This window comes from Lissotriton helveticus, chromosome 1_1, assembly GCF_964261635.1.
Source record: "Lissotriton helveticus chromosome 1_1, aLisHel1.1, whole genome shotgun sequence".
NCBI lineage: Eukaryota > Metazoa > Chordata > Amphibia > Caudata > Salamandridae > Lissotriton > Lissotriton helveticus.
Window position 1 is genome coordinate 596,894,069 of NC_136057.1, and position 22,142 is coordinate 596,916,210.

A 22,142-nucleotide genomic window follows, 5' to 3' on the forward strand; every position below is an offset into this window, starting at 1 on the left:
GTATGGAGGGACACACATCTACTGTTAAGGAACTGTTAGCAATCAAAGAACTAAAGGTTTATCAGTGAACAGGTGAGCAAGAAAAAAACACCAGGTTAGAAGTTAGATTTGCAAGTTTATTAATTCTCAATTGACTGAAGAACCACATTAATAACAATGCTGTGCATTGATCCAGCCAGTGAGATGTCTTTTATTACGACTGTACAAGAAGATCTGCCCATATAAAGCAGCCATGGGAAGGCCCACTCCACCTATGGTTTCTTCTGTCTTTGGGCCGTACTTCTGGTCCAACAAAGCCATCTTTACGGAGCAGGTCCCCATCCATGAAACAAGCCCGCCATCGCGACTGCACAGAAACCCAACTGCAGGTTAACGGTATGTACTGAGTGCACTTCCAGAGCCAGAGGCCACAGCCATGCCTCGCGAGGGCGGAGAGACGTGGCTGGAATGATAGTGCCACAGGGTTTCATAAATCAGCAGGAAGCGGCCGGGGAATGATGAAAACTCAACTGGAGCCGAGATCCCGCGCGAGACAGCAGGAATAAGTCTGACAAGAACGACAGAGGAAAATAAAATATGTATGACGAGAGATGAAGGAATGCTGTCCTTTCAAGGTGGCAGCTGGGAGGAACCAAAATAACACGTTCAGTTTGCTATGAACCGCTCAGATCAACAAGAACGCTGACAAATGAAAACCTAGATCTTTATGCAGGATACATTTATGAGATGCTGCCCACTTACTATCCTCACAATCCATCATTTTCTCATTATTTTATGCCCCAATGCTAAAGGCTCGGCTTCGGAATGCTTGCTTTATCCGAGTTATCCATGAAACCGGAAGGAGAGCGAATGATATCTCGGAGGAATGACGCGGAGGAATAAACTCAGGACACACACATAGCAACAGTCATTTGAAGGATGCCCCATGGCCTGTGGTCAAAGGAGGCCTCATTTGGGGTGCAGGGTGCTTATTCCAAAGCATAAAGTATGTACACCAGCACAGTGGAGTGGTGTGGCTCACTGTTTAGAGGCGGCAGACCCGGAAGCAGAGGACGGCCCGGGACCAGGGTTCTATTCCCGACGCGGCAGGGTCGAGGACCAGGGTCACGGACTTGTTAATTCTCGCCTCGGTGCCTACTCTAACCAGGGATCACACTCGGCAACTCTGGGCATTAGCTTGCCTCATCTCCACAACGGCCCCCCACATACGCCGGGGAAGCCTGGTTTCACCTTGGAGATACCCAGTAGGGATCATCTCACAGGGAAAGCCAGGACGGGTTCCCGAGCGGTCGACAGCGCAGAGATACTCCTTCGAGAGTCGATTCTAGCGCTTTAGAAACCCACAATAAATCAATCAACATGTCACTTGTGTACACACAGACACTTGGAAACATTTAGAGACGAGAGTAGGAGATGACAAAGGAAAGCATGTCACCATATTCGAGTGGCACAATGACCTTCAATGCGCAATTCTGCACTCCCTAAAACTGCTGCTCGTGTGGGTGGGAAATAAAGGCTAATGATACAGAATGTTGCATTCTGAAAAGTTGCTTTTTTTGAAGTGGCTATCTGGCTTACAATACTGGCAGTTTGCAAGTCCTACAGAATGACCATGTGAATTGTGTTAAGAAGAGCAGTGGATACCGACTAATAAAACAAGCGCAACATCGAACGAAAGTGAAAGAGCAAGGATGACGAGCCGGCAAGGCGACCGCGAGTAGGCTAATGTAAACAAGCGCGCACATGTCCCTAATTACAAACAGATGGCCCGTGCGCACGCCGAAAGTGAAAGCGCAAGTAGAACCGCTGCCGCAAGGTGGATGCCGCCACATGAACGAGTGTGTGGAAAAGAGCTGACCAATTTCTAAAGGTCATCTCCTAGAGCAGTGCATGCGCGCTGCCTAAGGGAGACCTAAACAATAAAACATGAGGTGAAGCAAAAACCAGCCAGGTCAACCCAGCGGGTAAAGGAGTTTATGTATTACATTTCTTGTTGAAGTGCCCACCCTGAAGTAATAAAAATACATTAAAAATGCACTCACCGAGGCTTCTTCGTCCACTGCTCCTGGCTGACCCAGTACCAGGCCGGGTTCCAGAGTCCCAGTTTCGACATCCATTGCAAACATCAGTGACCTGAGGTCACATGACAGAAGTGTCTGCTGCTTATGCCCGGTTTTACACCCTGTGGCACTTTGCACCATCCTTCTGCAATACCAGACACTTGTGAGGACCCTCCTGTAGCGTGCACTCCGCTGCGAGACTTAGGAGTGTTCGTTCACATACATGGGGCTGACTGCACATGGGGATCGTTTTACCCCTGTGCCTCCACCCTAGTGAAAGTGAGGCAAGGGAAATATAAGCTGTCAGGAGATATGCACCAAATGCACCACGCCCACCCCAAAGGGTCCCTAGGGAGAGTTCCACAGGTGTCCCAGAGCCCCACCTGGCATGCTTTAGAGGGTGTGAAGTCACACACCCCACCTGTCTCCACGGTGGAGGCTGCTCCCAACCCCTCTGCACTGAAAGTCAAACAGTGCTTTCAATACCCTGGACCGCCTTTCAACAGTGCAGTTACAGAGTCTGCGCCTACACTCGGGCAGTGCATGTTATGTAATAAGGTGATTTATCACTGCCTGCGCTAAGCTCACTGAGTAAAGGCAGTAATGGGAAGGCAGGGGTAAAATAGTACTATCCATAGGGCCAAAGGTACAGAAAGTGTAGCCTAGTGCAGAGAGGCTTTGAAGGCTTGGCACATAGCTGTTGGGGTTGATCACCAGTGTGTGAGAGACGAGTGGGCGTCCAAGCGGCCCTCCCACTAGTAGGAGTGCTGCCGTACCTCATGAGAGGGCTATCACTGGGACCCTCAACCTGATTTTTAAACATTATAGTCTTTGGGAGGTTCCTCTGGGTATCCCTGCAAAGGTGCTTGGGGTTCAGGATGTATTCCCTATGTTACATACGTTTACAGCACATGTGGACCAAGTCACCAAGATCAGTAATGGCATCCACATAAGTTTTTTTCTGAGTTGCAGCCAGGCAATCTGATCACTCAGTACTGTGGGACTGATATTGGATCCTTGGAACCAAAATAAATGTTGGGAGAAAAACTCCCTTAGCCAATCAGAGGGCCCTATTTGTTTCATTTTTGGAACCAAGGTACGAACCATCTAGATATATGTAACATTTTAACCCCTTCATGCCCAACCTGAAATCAGTTCAGCCATTTTTTCTGGATTAGAGAGCAAAATTTCTTAATAAATTAACATGGGAAGTCAATGTTTTGGATCTTTCTTTACTTTGGCGCGTGCTCGACGGATAGGCGCAAAGCTTTCCAAGAAGGAGCCGAGGTGTACAAACCTTTTTTCTAAAGTTTCGTGTAGATTCGTTCAATGGAGCCAAAGTTATTAGAGAAACAAACAATGCTTTTCTCATGGACAATTTGACCTAACTATAGAGACACGACCACCACTGTGTAATATACAATTTTATACTTTTTTTAATTTCCCTGTACTGTCCCATAGGGATATATCCATCCCGATGTTGGAGAGCTCTATCACCAGTTGAAAAGTTACTAATTGTAACTTTAAACTAGTAAATTCTGTAGTAGGAGTCTCCACCCCAACAGGGATTGAAATATAAATCTGCACGTTGGTGTAAATCTCCACTTATAAATGATGAATAGCAAAAAAGTATAGTGTTACACCTAGGTGTGCAAGCAACTGTACATGCAAGCAAACATATGCATGTATAGTTAGCTTTGTGAATTGGGCACCGGGTGATCTTTATCAGAAGTGCAGAAAAAGAGAACTTCATTTTTCAGTACTCTCAGTTATCCACCAAAAATCATACAGTCAACAAAAACTATGAAAAGTATATTAGCTACTCACCCTCCCATTTTGTAGTCACCCGTTCCTCCTTTCCAAGCCCTCACATATTTTGGATCAGCCCAAAGGGATACTGGGCTAAAACCTCCACCAGCAAAATATGGGCCAACAGGACTTAATATAACATACAGCAGGCCCTTAGATGATTTCTTGACTCCTAGAGAAGGCTGTGTATCAAACGAAAAACAAACAACATAAGAGTGCATATGCTTTAAGTTTTGGATGCTGCGCCACATTAGTTTCAACACCATGAACTTCACATACAGCTGTATATATATATAGATATATATTCACTGAAAAAACCATAGATTTTAGCCACGTTATAGTTAGCAATTAGCATTTAAAAAACCTTAGAAATTCACTGAAAAAAACATAGGTTTCACACATGTTATAGTTAGCTGGACATTTCACTCATACAAAGCCATTGAAATTCCCCTGTTATAGTTAGTTGAGCTAACTATAACTCGCGCGCCCGCAATCCACTGCTGATGACGTCACACATTACATCACTCATGACTCAGGTTGAACACATGTGAAAAAGGAGAATCAAAACGATAATCCATAAGCTGACCTCAATGTAGCCAGAGGCAGTGCTCCGTAATAACTAAGCATTCGGTTGCGGACCAGCAACAGCCGGGACATATTCTCGTGTGCTGCAGGATGTGCATCCATATTTAAGTAAACAAGTTAATAGAAGCACAGCGGCAACTAATGCGAGTATTAAGGGGAATCCACCAAAGATGCTGGAAAACATCGAATGAAAAAATGCAGAGAAGACACCAAATATAGTTTGAAAAGAAGTCACAATGCCACTGCTTCTAACTTTAAAAAAGGAAGGTAACCCCGTAGTCAAGGACGCATTAACCCCTTCCATGCGTCGGACGGCTGGCGGCCGTCCGACGTCACGGTGGGCGTGTGCGGAGGACGGCCGGGGGCCGTCCGAACCACGCCCACGCCATAAATCACCCGCACCGCGGCGGAATTTTCGCCGCGGTCAAGGGGTTAAAGATACTCTGAATTAACTCCCCAAAATGCAGGGGCACGTCTGTATTTAATAAATCATGCACTTCTGTGTGGGTGTTTGCTACATGAAGGACAAATGTTTCTCTAGCAGATGTAAGAGCGACCTCTTTTTGAGACAATAGCGCGCTTATATGGCTCGTTTGGTTGACTCTTCTTTCAAGGTCGGAATTGACAGCCCGATGGAAACATCCAGCTTTCCATTTAGAGGAGTAAACACAACTTTTTTATAACAAACCACACGCTCAGTTACCGTAATCATGTAAGCGATGCCTGCTAACTTTGCACAACAATCTGTATTATTTCAAATGAAATAACTCACGTTTCCAGTAAACTGAACGTTGGTATGATAGCAGGTGTCGGAGTGCCTTTCAAAACTCAGGCCAAATTAGGCGCATCTTGATTACAAGAGCCATGCAATTGTATGTGTCTACAAATTAAGGAGTGATCTGGTGCTATTGTGCAATCCTCGCCATTCAGATAGACTTCTTTTCCCTCCCTCAGGCACCGATATGTAAATGATAATAATCAAGCTTCATGGAGATAAGCGCTGCCTAAAGATCCATATCTGCCTATAGCATAGTATTTCATGCAAACCTCAAACTTAAACAGGCTAAAAAGTAACGTTATGGTACCGTGGATAAGCCACACAGCTGAATCGGATCTCCAATGAGTGACCACTTCTAACCATTCACATAGCGCGCCCTGTGCTCTGATTTGACAGTGAGAGAGTGATTGCACCATAGTTTGTACTGCTAATCATTCTCAGCATACGCTACGAATACGCTTTCACGTTACACCAAAGCTTCCGTGTGACGTCATGTTCGGCGCCCTGTACGCAAAGACGCAAATGTTTTCAATTGTTTAAAAACATATATTTAAGTATTTAATGAACATACTAACAGAAGACATTATCTAGGATAATTCTGAAAACATTTTTTTTAAGTTCCAATAATCCTATATTACTTTTAAAAGCAATTACACAAATCGCGGTGGAACGTCATGCGTACTCGCATCGTAAGAGTACCGTAATCACAGCGTAAGCATACACAAAGCCATATGACTTTAAACGAAGAGATTTGATTGGTTCATAGAACTTCCTATTACAACTGTTGAAACTTCCGTCCCATTTTTATAATTCTACTTTTGACTTTCTAAGAAGAAGCATCTCTTCTGAGAATCTTGTCAAATAGAACGAAGTTTACCATAATAACAGCAATGGACTCATCTTCCAGCCATTCTTCAGAGGAATATTTCATTAATGAAGAACCTCCAAGGAAGAGGAAAGAAGCTGTAATTTGGCAGTTTTTTTACTTTGCAGAAGGGCAAAAAAAGGTTAATGCTCCAAAAGTAACCTGTAAAATTTTCCAAACTCTTTCAAGGGGTGATCCATCGCAAAAATACTCCTTTGGCACAGCAAATATGGAGCGACACGTGAAGAACTTACACCCCAACAACTTTGCTCGAGCTGCAACACAGAGGTTGAAGGACAACCCACCTGCTGCTGCACCAAGAACATCAACTGCTGCACCAGCATTCTCAGCAAGCAGTCCACACCCACAAATTGATCCTGATTTTGCTAAAGTTAAAATTCTATGCATTTATTGCAATAAACTTTTGTGTTATGGGAAACAGTCTATTGACCTGATAAAACACAGGAGCAGCGCTGTCCTCGACATTAGTTTTTTTTTTTTATTCTTTTGTTCCTGTTGGACACTTCCAAGCCCCCCATTATAGAAAAGAATTGCCCCCGGGATTAGCCCCTCCGGGAGCTAATTAAAAATAAAACGGACTTCTAGTTTTTTTTTTCCTTTTCCACGGCGTACGAGTACCATACACATACCCCGCGTTTTTTTTTCTTAAAAAAATAATAATAATTTGCGCCTAAAGATCCATGTGGGACCCCGTGAGCAGGCCTAGAGGATCAACATGTTTCTACCCTGCCCCCTTTCCTTATTTTTGAACTTTGTTTTACTGTTCTCTTGTGACTCGGTGCTACCGAGGCACAAGATGGTTGCCAACACTTCCTGGTTTGGAGTGTTGACAGACAGTTGACATCCAATCAGCATGCAGCTCATGCTCGTGATTGTACGGATTTCGGTACGCGTGTCGTATTTCGTCTCTAGATATCACTATGATTTTACTTTTGATTTTCTCAGGAACTACTGAACGGATTTACACATTTAACAAAAAGCACAATCTGCGAACCAAAGTCTCCCTCTCTGCCAAATTTGGTGTAATTCCGTTCAGCCGTTCGGGCTGTAGCCCTGGCTAAAGGTCCCTATGGAAAATTGCATGGGGAAAACACGTTTGGGGACCCCCTTTTTTCTCGGCCCCCACTTGACGAATCACCCCCAAACTTTCAGGGAAGGAGCGGAGCGGAGCAGGCCTTTTCTTGGAGAAATTCACGAAGATTCGTCCACCAGCGCCAAAGTTATCCCAAATAGAATGTTGTGGATTTCCTATGGAAAGTAGGTCCTAACTAGAACTACCTACTGGCGATCGCCAGTAGGTAATATATATATATATATATATACATATATAGTCACTGAAAAAAAAAACATAGGTTTCAGGGGCGTTATAGTTAGCTGGACATTTCACTCGTACAAAACCATGGAAATTCCCCTGTTCTAGTAAGTTCAGCTAACTATAACTCGCGTGCCCGCAATGCACTGCTGATGACGTCACATATTACATCACTCATGACATGGTCAGTGACATCACTCATGACATTACTGATGACATCTCAAATGACATCACTGATGACATCATCCAGTGTATGTGTGTTATTCTGAAAATTAAATATATTTTATATATGTATATCTCAAGCTCGATAGAAGAATAAATGGGTAAATAAGAGTCTAAATGGATGATTTTTTTTGTAAAATTGATTGTATAATGGACTGGTTAAGTGTATCTAAGTGAATACATGGGTTAGCGAGTAATGTTTAAATATGTAAATATCTGTATCAGTCTCTCAATTTGTATATAATAGGCTGCATGAGTTGGTTACTAGCTACATGAGTGTCTATATGGGTTATTAGTTGGTTTTTTGAGTATCAGAATGAGTGTCTGAGTGTCTGTATGGTTCGGTGGGGGTTATTACTTACCGCATTGAAACATGTATGAGTGACTCACTGTTTGTATATGTTTTGAAGACAGCATGTGTGCAGGACTGTATGAGTGGATGAGTGTGTGTATGGGTGTGTTAGTGAGTGAATGACTGTCTCAATAGTGTCTTTATGAGTAACTACATATGGTTTAAACTAGTATATGTGAGTATTGTATATAAGTGAGTATAAATGAGAGGGAGAGATTGGAAGAGTTCCTGTATAAATAAGTATATGTTTCTATAAGTGATTGTTTAAGAGACTAAGTATGTGTACGTTTTTGTAGAAGTAAGTGTAGTGGTGTGTCTATAACGGTATATGCAAGTAAATGGATGTTTGATTCTTTATTAGCATGAGTGACTGTGTGAGTAACTCTATGAACGAGTGGCAGTGTGTACCAGGATGTATAGGTGTATGAGTACATATGATGAGTGAGTACATGTATGAGTGAGTATATAGGGCTGTTGGTGAATGAGTGGATGTGTATGTAGATCTTGGAATTACTGAATAGGTGTGTTGTAACTGGTATTGGTATGTCCATTTTTTTTAAAAATGTCACTTTCTATTTTTTCAATGTGTGTATCAAAGGTTATATTAGGGTGAGAGGAGGTCTGCCACTCTACCACAAGGATGATGTCATCAGTGATGTCATTTGAGATGTCATCAGTGATGTCATGAGAGATGTCACTGACCATGTCATGAGTGATGTAATATGTAACGTCATCAGCAGTGCATTGCGGGCGCGCGAGTTATAGTTAGCTGAACTAACTATAACGGGGGAATTTCTATGGTTTTGTACCAGTAAAATGTTCAGCTAACTATAACGCCCCTGATACCTATGGTTTTTTCAGTGAATTTCTAAGGTTTTTTAAATGCTAATTCCTGACTATAACATGCCTGAAACCTATGGTTTTTTCAGTGAATTTCAAAGGTTTTTTAAATGCTAATTTCTAACTTTAACGTACCTAAAACCTATTGCTTTTTAAGTGAATTTGAAAGCTTTTTTTAAATGCTAATTTCTAACTATGTCTACAGAGGTAGGACGTGAAGAAAAAAGTAAAAACACACAGAAAGACGAAAAAGAAATGCAGAAAGAAGCAACAGAAGTCCTCAAAGACGTAGAAAGTGCAGGAAGAAGGAAGACGCGCAGAAAGAACAAACAGAGGAGCAGAAAGAGGCTTTTGTTCCAAATCATCCTGTACCCTTAATTCTTTCAGATGGGTACTGGTGGTAACTGACTCTGACTAACTAGTCCTAGAGCCAGTGCTAATCTAAAAGAAAGTTAGAATACAGTTAAAACACCTACATACACTAGGGAACACTATGCGTTAGGATGACCTCCTCTGTAAGCCCCTAGTGTATAATACAGCAGGGGGATTAAAACTACCTCTTAAAACGTGCCACAGGGCGCGTTTGCACACTGGTGAAGGGAGGGGACGGCTGAGCTGAAGTGTGCAAAAACACCCTGTGGCCGTTTTAATTTGGGGGATAAAGTCTCATTGAATCCTGAGTGTCTCTTGGGTACAACTAGCCCATCAGGTATCTCTAGTTAGCACCACAGAGCTGTGTTGCAGAACAAATGGGCACGGCCTGGACCACATCTCTGCAATGCAGTCCAGTAGCTCTTACTGGAAGCACCTGGTGGACTAGATGGCCCCCATGGGCCCTCAGTATTGAATAGGAATTATTTCCTCAACTTAAAATGCACCATAGGGCGTGTTTGCACATGTCACCTCAGGCCTCGTCCCCTCCCTTCATCACTTCATAAACGCTGTGTCAACTGTGTGAGCCCCCAAGCCATTCATTTCTTAAAGCCCTGGGGTATGGCGGTCCCCAGGGCTGGGGGAGCCTGACAGCCCCCCCCACCTAATTTAAAGAAGCCCCGGGGTTGTGGGGGCCTGAGAGCCCCCTACCTAATTTAAAGAAGCCCGGGGGTTGGCGGTCCCCGGGGATGTGGGGGGCCGTGAGCCCCCGCCTATATTATGATGAAGCCCCGGGGGTGGCAGTCCCCGGGGCTGGGGGGACCCTTTGGGTCCCTCACCCAAATCTGTCACTGCCCCCGGGATTAGGACCCCCGGGGGCTAATTACCAATGATGCGCGGTAGCCCAAGCTTCGTTTTTTTTTTATCGGCAGGATCCGTGCACCCTGCCGTTTAAAAAAATAATTGGGGCCTTGGTGGTCCTTGTGGGACCCCTTGACCAGACCTAGGGGGTCAGGGTGTTTCTACCCTGCCCCCTTTTTGCGTTTTGACCATTTTTCCTTCTGTTTTCTTGTGCCTCGAGGCATAAGATGGCTGCCAACACTTCCTGGTTTGGAGTGTTGACAGCCAATTAGCATACAGCTCGTGCTCGGCAGGGTGCGCTTAGGGTACGCTGATCCACCACGGCCATAGATATATATGTGATTTTACTTTTGATTTTCTCAGGAACTACTGAACGGATTTACACCATTTAACCAAAAGACATGATTCTAACCAACGGCTACCTTTTTGCCAAATTTGGTGTAATTCCATTCAGCAGTTCGGGCTGTAGCTGCGACTAAAGGTTCCTATGGAAAATTGCATTGACATGTTTTGGGACCCCCCCTTTTTTCTCGGCCCCCGCTTGACCAATCACCCTGAGACTTTCAGAATAGGAGCAGACCGGAGCTGGCCAAATGTTTTGAAAATTTCGTGAAGATTTGTCAACTGGCGCCAAAGTTATTGGGAATTAAATGTTGCGGATTTCCTATGGAAAATAGGTCCTAACTATAACTACCTACTGGCGACTGCCAGTAGGTAATATATATAAATAAACAAAGCTTAAAGGGACATAATGGATATGTGAAAATGTCAGTTAAAACCTACATGCGAGCACCCTACCCTATGCAACACACGGCCATGTGGTTGGGAGAAATTTTGTGTGATTTACTGAATTGTTTACAAGATGTGTTATCTTGCCTATATGGATTGTAACTATACTATGGGTTCGCTGCAGTGTGAGATTATGAAGTAGTTATTTGTTATTATACTGCTCAATTATGTTGGCCAAGAGGTTAAAGTACACATGGACTATTGGGTTCCTCTTTCTGCATGATGCACACCCATGTATATGCTGTACACTGTCTCTGGCTCAGCTCTACAAGGTTTGTTTTAACACCCATGGGTGACAGGAGTGAACTAAGTTCAATGCACCAGCACTTGAATGTGAAAGACAGGGTTTTGAAGCTCCGTAGAACCCCATCCAATACATTGCTTTTGGGTTACCAACCGTCCCTAAACAGGGATCCAAGGACACTGTGGTTACTAGAAAAAACCCTTTTTCTTTCTCTTCCATACTGTACACACAAACTGTGCTAAGAAAACTATACAAACTAAAAGAGCATGTTTATTTCAACAGGTGCTCCCTCTTGCTCAGCACATCTAAAACAACCACAAAGAATATGATTAAAACAGCATAAATTCATGTTGTGGACATTGATAGTAAAAGGAACATTTCCACCATGGTTAAAATGTCATCTAATAAAAAACTAAACCTCTAAAACCTACTTCTATGTGCTAAGCTAGGAGAACATGGAGTAGATTAGCTTAAAGAGCTGAGCCGGAGAATCAGTTTATGCAACATTGTCACTCAACATGGGGTGTAGGACCTCTTCTGACATATATATATATAATTCCTTATCCAAGATGGAATTTCTAACATCACCTCAGGAATGTTTGGTGCAACCAATGAGCATCAAGACTTTAAGTCTTTGACGCCTTCTTTTAAACAAATAATATAAAAACAAGACAATTTAAACTACACTGCTCTAGTTATTATTCTTTGTTTGACTGTAAAACTGAGATTACAAAGCACTCATTCCAGACTGATGTCACATCAGGTGTCTTACTACTGTCTATATAAGAGTGGCTTGAAACGTTCACAGGTTCTTAAAAAGATAAGGACAGATGAATACTACGTCAAAGACAGGCATTTTGATGATTCTGCAAAAATACCGAAAAGGGAGCATAGGCCTAATTAAAATGGAGTCGGGCCTTATAATTTTTATATTAGCATGTCAATGGACTCCCACCTATTGGATAATAAGGAAAAATAATAAGGAAAATAGGGGCTTATACTGATACATTCATATATCCAAATTTAACTCTACATTGGAATTATACACATTTTATGGTTAGTCAGCAGTTGCTGTATCCATCATGTGAAACAATTGCCATTCAAGATGGTCCCCCTTCGAATTACTTATTTAAGTCCTTTGTTTATGTTTCACACACTGTGCTTTTGTACGATCGGTACATTTGCATATATGTATGTGTCTATGGATTCTCACCTATTGGGGAGAAGGGGCTTGAATTGTTATATTCACATATTCAGATGAAAAAAAAATTGAGTTATGAGCAATTGATTGTTAGGCAGCAGTTTGCTGTATTCTTTATGATAATCCAGTACTATTTAAAAATTGTGGCCATTTATTACAAGTCCTTCTTTTGTATTATACACTCTTTCAAATTGGTGAGCTGGGTGGTTTGTCATGTGATCAAGGCCTACATTGGCTGAAACAAGTTTTTATTTTGCTGTATCCACAAAAATAAAGGGTTGCTGACACTGAGGCCGGACAGAGTGAGCATTATTTGTGATGTGCTTTTGGTGGCTTGATGACAATTTTCCTCACTGGTAAGCTCCTTCTGTGGTGACGCTTCTCCCCCAGAGGACCCGGGCAGCAGCAAAAGACAGAGGATTTGCATGATTATTTAAATACATATATAGCCATTTACCACTGTTCGCCGCCACCGCCACTCATATTCCAGATGGGTGCTGCTACCGTGTGCCCCCCGTGCTCCCACGGCCAATTTTGGCCATGGGGACTCCAGCCCCCGGGTCCAGGTATTTTTAGAATGGGGAGGGGAGGCACGTGGCTGCCCTCCCCAGACAAATTATGGCCCTGCCTGGGGACCCCATTCCTCAGGGCCTGGCTTTTTCTTTTTTTTACATTTATTTTAATAAAGAAGGGGGGCCGTGTGGCCCACTTTCACTGGGCCGATATCAGCGGTGCTCCCACCACGCCATAACAAACTGCAATGTCCCAGGGGTCGGCACCAGCCCTGGGGGCTTGGTGTTCCCCAGGGCCATCTATGGCACCAGGAGGGGAACCGCGCCCACCCTCCTTTGTTTAAATTTGCCATGGGGAGATGGTGGTTCCTGGGGATGCAGGGGGTCCGTTTGCCCCCACATCAACTACAATAAAAGCCCTCGGGAGATGGCGTCCCACAAGGCTGTGGGTGGTCCATGTGCCCCCCTCATACAATTAAAGCGGCCCTCGGGCTGAAGGGGTTAGAGAGGCCCACCAGTGGACAAAATAAAGAAGGAGGTGATGGTCCCTAAGTCAGTGGGGGAGGCCATCCGGGCCTCCCCCGCATTTTTTGACAAGCAGCCTCAGTAGGATTTCAGTAGGATTTTGGACTCCCGGATATCTATATTTTTTCAAATTAAATATCTTTGAAACTACTGAACAGACTTACTGAACAAATCACAACAAGCATTTACTATGCAACGGTCTCGCCTTTGCAAAAGTTAGAGCTATTGGCATTTTAAATGACAACATTTTTATTCATGTGTTGGTTTTGAAAACAGATAAATGAATGACATTGTCATTTACAATGCCAATAGCTTAATCTCTTGCAAATGCCACACACAAACACAGAGCCACACACACACACACAGAGCCCCCCACACACAGACAGAGCCACACACACACACACAGACAGAGCCACACACACACACACAGCCACACACACAGAGCCACACACACACAGTGCCCCCCACACACAGACCCCCCACACACACAGAGCCCCCCACACACACACAGAGCCACACACACACACACACACAGAGCCACACACACACACACACACAGCCACACACACAGCCCCACACACCCACAGATCCCCACACACACACAGCCCCACACACACCCAAAGCCACACACAAACACACACAGAGCCACACACACACACAGAGCCACACACACACACACAGAGCCACACAAACACACAGGGGCAGGCACATTCAGCAGTCTGAGAGGGCAGGAGGAGGCTGAATCATCACTCCTGAAAGAAACCCCCCAAGCTGGCCGAGCTGCCCAGCTGACTCACAACCTCCGATAATGTTCGGCCTCTATACGTCGAGTTAAGTTAATAGATAGACCCAAATGATCAAGTTGGTCAATCTATTCATTGCTCAAAATGCGAATCGAAAAAAATTAGATTGCCATAATCGATTTTTTCCTTCCATCTAAGGCTACGCTCGCACGAGCACTGAGGAATACGTCCTGTCTTGGTGAGAAACATCATGCCCTGCCACCCACCGGGAGGCAGCGTAATTCACGCGGCTACTGAATGTGTGTGGAAGGGATCTGTGCATCAACTGGTTACAGCAAAATAACCACAAAGTGTGGCAGCACATTAACACTACAACTCACAACTCCGCCTCTCGGACAGCAATAACTAGAACACCTTACTGACAGCAACAGCAGGCTCGTGCCTGCCAGCCATCTGAGATGGTGACAGCTTCCAGAACCTATTAGACAGTGCCCGCCGCCCACGTGCCCATAGACTGGCAGAGTGCATGGCCAGGACTGCTGTCTCCACCAGCCCCGCGTGCCCACAGACAGGCACTGTAAGGCAGTGTGCATAGAGCCAGGGCTGAAGACAGTGCCCGCCACCCTGCGTGCCCACAGACTGGCAGAGTGCACGGCCAGGACTGCTGTCTCCACCAGCCCTGCGTGCCCACAGACAGGCACTGTAAGGCAGCGTGCATAGAGCCAGGGCTGAAGACACTAGTGCCCGCCAGCACTACGACCCCACAGCCAGGGGGTGTAAAGCAGAGGGCAGAGCCGGGACTGTGGTGCCACCCAGCTCCGCGTGCCCACTATGTAATGCCGGGACTGTACTCACCCAGTAAAGTTGCCAGGGAGGCTGCCCTCGACGCCCTCTCGCTTCCTCTGCTCTCAGCTCGGACTTCAACTTTCACTCTCCTGGAAACAACCCGCCTTCATGTGAAAGAGTCTCCGCAGGATGACAAGCAACAGTTTCTCTTAGGGGAAGTACTGCTGGCGAGGGGGTGGAAAACAAAGAGCTGCATGGGAGCCAGGGCGGCTGCCTCCCGGCGTGCAGTGGTGCATCAGCCTCGGCTCCGGGCGCCACCCCCCCGGCGTCCTGAACCGACACATGACGTCAGGCAGCGAGAGCCCAACTCGGGCTCCGAGCGCTCCTTCTGCCTGCCAAAAAGTATAAAACTATTCCTTGTAGGGCACCGTGGTCCACCGGAGACGTTCTTTGCTGTGCCGAAGGGCGGCGCTGCTCCGGATGCAGCCCGGGCTCGGTGCAGGCCCTCTGCCTGCCCCGAGGTCGCGAGAGATGCGTGAGGCTCCAAGCAGCCCCTCTGCGGCGAAGGGCGGGCGTCGCGAGTCACCATAATCTGCACTTGCAACGCCGTTACTCATGACAGGGCTGGGTTGCGAGACCCTCTCGTCGTGTTCGTAGGTCACAGAGCTGTGTCACGTTAAACTGCTTTTCCCACAGTAAATGAACAATTTCCCACTTTAGCAATTAGCCGGAGCCTCCGAGTGATGCCTCTTTATGAAGAACAGCCCAGACTGTGAGAAGTAACTGCCTGGATTACTTCCTGTAATCCTGGTTACTCCTACTATTCTCCTCGGCACAGTTTTCATGGGTGCTCATGCACTTGAATGCTTCTTCCTTTCCCCGAAAACAAACGGTTATCTTACTTTCAGGGAGACTGATAAACAAGCGCTCGCCATTTGTCTCTAGGCCCCGTCCTTTTCAGACTGGGGGGCGTGTTTTTGACATTCCAGGCCAATGGAGAAGTGGGGAGAAAGAAAGTAAAAAAAGTCCCCAATCCGAAAAGGAAGGGGCTTAGATAGAAAGAATGTCGTCACTGGGACCTCTTCTCCAATGGCTGACCACCGTTTAGGAGGCCAGCCAATGAGAGAAGAGGGGCGGGGCTTAACCTCGCTACTCCAAGTCATTAAATCTCGCCAGCGAGACTGCGCATGTGCGCAGCCTACGCTAGCCGAGACCTAAAAAGCACGCTTTTTGGCATCTAGCTTTCTGCCAAATTTGATGCAATTCTGTTCAGCGGTTCGGTCTGTAGTTGTGTTCAAAAACTGAAAAATCCCAATAAATATAACAGGGGAAAAATGGCTCACCCCTTTTTTTCCGGCCCCTGCTTTACAGTACACCCCAAAACTTTCAACACAGTAGTTGGACCAAATTGGGGACGTGTTTTAAAATATTTCGTGAAGATTCATCAACCAGTGCCAAAGTTATTGGAAATATATATTATATATATATTTACATATATGCTCCCAAACTGCAGTGGCGTGCTTAAGGATCACTGGTGGTACAGGCAACGGGTGCTACGGCTAACGCCTTTAAATAACATGCCACATTCCCCCAGGTAGGAAAGAACGCCTGCACTCTATATTCAGTGATAATATCTGTTTAATTCAAACAGCGCTTGGCAGAGGACACCTTTTGGCTGTCAACACAGCCTTTGTCACACTGAAAGCGCCATATTTAAAATAAAATGTATACGCCCACATGTGACGTCATTTGTATAGACATAAATGAAATACCAACATTCAAATCGCTTTAAGGGTCCTCACAGAATAAATACTTTAATATCTACAAAAGAGTCTCTGGTGAAAAGTGAAAGCAACAATTCACTTAAATAGATACGATTTTGAAAATGTGTTGCATTGTAGCTCTCATAGGCGAAAATATTAAATCTCAACAAAGCTGTGGGGATATATAGCAAATATAAAATTAAAATAATATCAACACTATCCTAGCATTCAGGCAGTTTAAATTGCGTGCTAAATCAGACTCATTAATTTCTATAATATCCAAATAAGTGCCAGTTTCCTATGTTCCTTTTCATGAGCAGTCTCCTTTAGATCGTAAACGGACCTTGACACAAAAAAATCTTTCCACGTGTGCACATTCAAAGCTGGGTTAAAATCAAGTGCTGTAACAATGTCACAGTCCCAAATTTCCACCAACTGGCCAAAAGTTTTGCAAAAAAAAACAAAGGTTAAAGTAACATATTAGTTAGGTGAAATGTTCAATTTTAAACTCTAAAAACCACTGAAATTCACTATATATAGGTAGAGTTATCTCAAGTAACTATACCTCGCACCCCGCCTTGCATAGTGATATTATCAATAATAATAAAGAAGATGTCATGAATGATTTAATATGTAGGTTAATTTCCCGTGTGCAATGGGGGTTTGGCCACAAAGCCTGGCCTTTTCATTTTTTAACCCCTTCCATGCGGCCGCGATTCCCCCGGTGTGCTGGACACAAACTAACAGGGCGGGGCCGTGACGAACCCCAGCCGTCATCAGCACACGAGCACCGTAGTGCATGACGGCTGGGGTTAGTCATCAGCATGGAAGGGGTTAAAGAGGAGTTGGGCCTTGTGTCCCCCCTTCCCCGAACTTATTATGGCCCTGGGTACCCCATGCCATTAAAAAAAATAAAGGGGATGGGGCTGTGCAGCTGCCCTAACAAGCCTTGATAGGCCCTGGGGACCCCATCACCAAAGCCCACTAACTAAAACTAAGTGGAGGAAGGCATGCAGCCCCCTCCCCAGGCTAATTTAGGCCCAGGGACCCCATCCCCGGGGATCAGTGCATTTGTTTTGGAGAGGGGGGCATGTAGCACCCCTCCCCAGGCCTCTTTTGGCCCCAGAAACCTCATTCCTCTGGGCCCAGTGCATTTTTTAGGGGGAGGAGGGCAAATGGCTCCCATACCCTGGCCCATTTTGGCCCCAGGGACCCCACCCCGCAGGTCCAGGTGTATTTTCTTAGGGGAGGGGGCATGTGGCCTCTCTCCATGGGCAGATTTTGGCCCCGGCGACTCGATCACCCAAAGCACGGCACTATATTTATGGGAGAGAGGGCACGGCTCATTTTTTGGTTGGAGGACAGCAATTCTGGCCCCTGGGATGCCATCTTCCGTGGCCCGCCACTATATTGACGGGGAAGGAACATGCAGCCCCCCTCCCTGTGCAATTTTGGTCCCGAGGACCCCATCCCCTGGGGCTAGCCAACAAAGGGTGGGTGTCCTGGGGCCCATCCAGGGCACCCACCATACTATCATTGGGGGCTGCGGGGGGACCCCCACGCTCTAGCCTTTTCCTCGCATCCAGCCAGAGACAGCATAGCTCCAGCCCACAGTGAGCATGTAAAAATGCTGTTCCCTGTAGGCGGGAGCAATCTGTTTATCTATTTCACTGCCGATTCACTGCGGGCAGGGAAACAGATTAAAAGTCAGCTCCCCGCTGGCGGGAGCATTTTTCATGCTCCTGCTCGCTGGGAGAGGACTTGGTGTTTGTTTCTACTTGGCGGGAGTTTTGAAATTCCTCCAGCCAAGCAAGAGCAAACAAAGGTTTTGTGCCAGTCCGCCTGGGTAACCACTATGTCCCGATATGAGCCGGTCCTGAGGGATGGGGTACATAGGCCCGTTTACATATATGGCCAAGCCCTGGGGCCGAATTGGGCCAGGGAGAAGAGCCATGTACCTCCCTTCCCCTTTACTGCATTCCAGGGCGCCACGGGATGGGGGGCCACATACCACTGCCCCTTTAACTACACGGCCAGGCACCGGGGGATTGGGTACCCAAGGTCAATAATGGCCCAGGGAGAGATGCCGCATGCACCCCACCCCTTTTACTATGTGGGCAGGCCCAGGGGGATGGGGTCCCCGGGGACAAAAAACAGCCAGAAAAGAGACTGTGTGCCCCCCTCCCCCTCTACTTTTCTGCTAGTTCTGGGAAATGGGTTCCCTGGGGCCAAAATTGGCCTGGCGAAGGGGCCACGATTTCCCCCTCCCCCAAATGATAAATATTTGTCCCCCCCAGAACTTGACCCACCCGGGGGCTTGGAAAAAACAAGTGTAGGAAACATCATTTGCTTTTTAAAAATATTTTGTTGCAGATCCTCTGCAAATTTGTGGCAAATTTTTAAAAGAAATACATTTTTAGGGAAAGGCGGAGTCTTTACCACCATGCCTAGGGGTTCAGGTCTTCCTACACTTCCCCCTTCTGACTTTTTTGGGGGCCTTTTAGGACTTGGGACTGAGTCTCTAGTCCTAATATGGCTGCCACCACTTCCTATGCTGTCCAGATCCACGGGGCCTCCACAGTCCTATAAATACACAGTTTATTTTTCATTAATTACTCAAAAACTACTGAACGGATTTACACCAAAACACAACAAGCAATGCGTGGAAGGAGTAGAGTGGCATGGAGTGGCTTAGAGTAGAGTGTAGCAGAGTAGAGTGGCGTGTCGTAGAGTGGAGTGGTATAGAGTAGACTGGCACAGAGAAGAGTGGCGTAGAGAAGAGTGGAGTGGCGTGGAGTATAGTGGCATCGCATAGAGCTGAGTTGTATAGAGTGGAGTGGAACAGCATAGAGTGGCATTGTGTGGACTGGATTTGTGTAGAGTAGAATGGAGAGCCTTGTAGTAGAATGGAGTGCGGTAGAGTGGAATTGAGTAGAGTAGAATGGCATAAAGTGGGGTGAAGCTGAGTGAGGTGAATCGGCGCAGAGTAGAGTGGCATAGAGTACAGTGGCTTAAAGTGGAGTGGCATAAGGTGGCTTGGAGTGGGGTAACGCAGAATAGAGTGACGTGAGTAGAATACCATAGAGTAGCATTGCATAGAGTAGAGTGGCGTGACATAGAGTAGACTGACATACAGTGGCACTGTGTGAAGTAGAGTAGAGTGGCCTGGTGTGAAATGGCATGTAATGGCGTAGAGTGGAGCAGACTGGCATGCATTGGTATAAAGTCTAGTGGCTTAGTGTAGGGTGGGGTAAAGTAGAGTGGCGTAGAGCGGTGAAGAGTAGGTTTGCAGAGTGAAGGGTGAGGTGGCATTGAGTTGTGAGGAGTAGGGTGGCATGGAGTAGAATGGCGGAGAATTGAGTGGCATGGCATAGAGTGGCATGACGCAAACTAGAGACATTGTGTGGATTGGAGTAGAGTGATATGGAGTGGCATAGACTTGACCAGAGTAGAGTGGCGTAGAGTGGAGTGCCACAGGGTGGTATAGAGAACAGTGGCATAGAGTAAGGTTGGCTTAGCATTCAATATAGTGGAGTGAGTGATATAGATTGGCACTGTGTGGAGTGGATTGGTGTAAAATGGAATGGAGGGGTGTAGAGGAGAATGGATTGGAGTAGAATAAAGTGGAGAAGAGTGGTGTGGTATCGTGTGGAGTGGCATGGAGTAGAGTAAAGTGGTATACAGTGTAGTGGCATGGCACAGTGGGGCACAGAGATGCATGTAGTGGAGTGACATAGAGTGGCAATAGAGTTGCATTGTTTGCGGTGGAGTGACATAGAGTAGAATGGACTGAGTAGATTTGAGAAGCGTAGAGTAGAGTGGCAGAATGGCACAGAGTAAAGAAAATTGACAGAGTGGAGTGGAGTGGCATGGCATAATGTGGTGTAGAGTAAAGTGGTATAAGTGGAGTGACTTAGAGTAAGATGGAGTAGGCAGAGTGGAGCAGAGTGGCCTAGAGGGGGATAGAGTAGAGTAGGTTACAGTACAGTGCAGTGGGGGAGGGGAACAGAGTACAGTGGAGTGGCAAATAGTGGAGAGGGTTACAGTGTAGCGGGGTAGAGTAGATATGCATAGAGTATACAGCCTGTGTTTCAGTGTCACAGAGCTATAGGGCGGTGCTTGTGGTGCCACAGCACCTGGCAGCAAGTTTGTGGATGCTGTATTTCAAACATTTTTACTGGCTTAAAAACACCTACTGCAGATTTTCTGTGTATCCGGCAATGTTTGAAGAACAATAATAATGTCTCGATACTCTGCCAGTATGGATGGCATGTACTGTATTGTATTGTAATGGCATTTGTATAGCGCTTACTACCCCTGACGAGGCGTCAAAGCGCTTTTTCGGCGAGTAGCACGCTACTCCGGGACCCATAGAGGATTAGTGTTGAATAAGTATAGTGAAACATGCAAGTACATTTTAGGAGGTGGATATGTTAGTCAGTTATTTGACTCCTAAACCCAGTAGTCCTCCTTGTTTTATGTGACAATTAGTATACAGACATTTACATGTTGCAACTGCATGTGCTGCACAAATGTACTACAAATGCCAGACAGACAGGCAGGCAGGCAGGCAGGCAGACAGACAGACAGACAGACAGACAGACAGACAGACAGACAGACAGACAGACAGATAGATAGATAGATAGATAGATAGGATAGAAGTTCACGGTTGCCCAAGGTCACATCGGGCTCCGTGGATACTTTAGAGGCGATGTGGTGATTTTAAAAACGGAATTGTGAAAATTGTATTTTATCCTGCACATTTTGTGTTGACTCTTTTGTTATACAGGCGAATATTTTAAAACTTACTTTGCACACTCGTGCTCTTGCCCTCATTCATCCCTTGGCAGGTGATTAAAACACTGCCCGGGACCCGACTTTGGCCGCCATTTTGGGTGAGGAGCCTGGAGTGGAGCAGACGCGAGCGGACTAGCGCTCGGCCCCTCCCGCCCTCAGCCCTTCAAAAGCCCTTCGTGTCCACAGGCCAATTGATAGAAGTTCACGGTTGCCCAAGGTCACATCGGGCTCCGTGGATACTTTAGAGGCGATGTGGTGATTTTAAAAACGGAATTGTGAAAATTGTATTTTATCCTGCACATTTTGTGTTGACTCTTTTGTTATACAGGCGAATATTTTAAAACTTACTTTGCACACTCGTGCTCTTGCCCTCATTCATCCCTTGGCAGGTGATTAAAACACTGCCCGGGACCCGACTTTGGCCGCCATTTTGGGTGAGGAGCCTGGAGTGGAGCAGACGCGAGCGGACTAGCGCTCGGCCCCTCCCGCCCTCAGCCCTTCAAAAGCCCTTCGTGTCCACAGGCCAATTGATAGAAGTTCACGGTTGCCCAAGGTCACATCGGGCTCCGTGGATACTTTAGAGGCGATGTGGTGATTTTAAAAACGGAATTGTGAAAATTGTATTTTATCCTGCACATTTTGTGTTGACTCTTTTGTTATACAGGCGAATATTTTAAAACTTACTTTGCACACTCGTGCTCTTGC

At 45.9% G+C, this 22,142-nt stretch overlaps 1 protein-coding gene across 2 annotated transcripts in view; it reads right to left on the minus strand.

Moving 5' to 3' along the window:
- Nucleotides 1-22,142, minus strand: part of BCAT1 (branched chain amino acid transaminase 1) — a 392,482-nt gene that overhangs the window by 91,225 nt on the left and 279,115 nt on the right. For both annotated transcript variants that reach the window (XM_078674099.1, XM_078674098.1), the window contains exon 6: nucleotides 3,888-4,051. In XM_078674099.1, coding sequence (XP_078530225.1) covers nucleotides 3,888-4,051 — 164 coding nt within the window. The remainder of the gene's footprint in view (nucleotides 1-3,887; nucleotides 4,052-22,142) is intronic.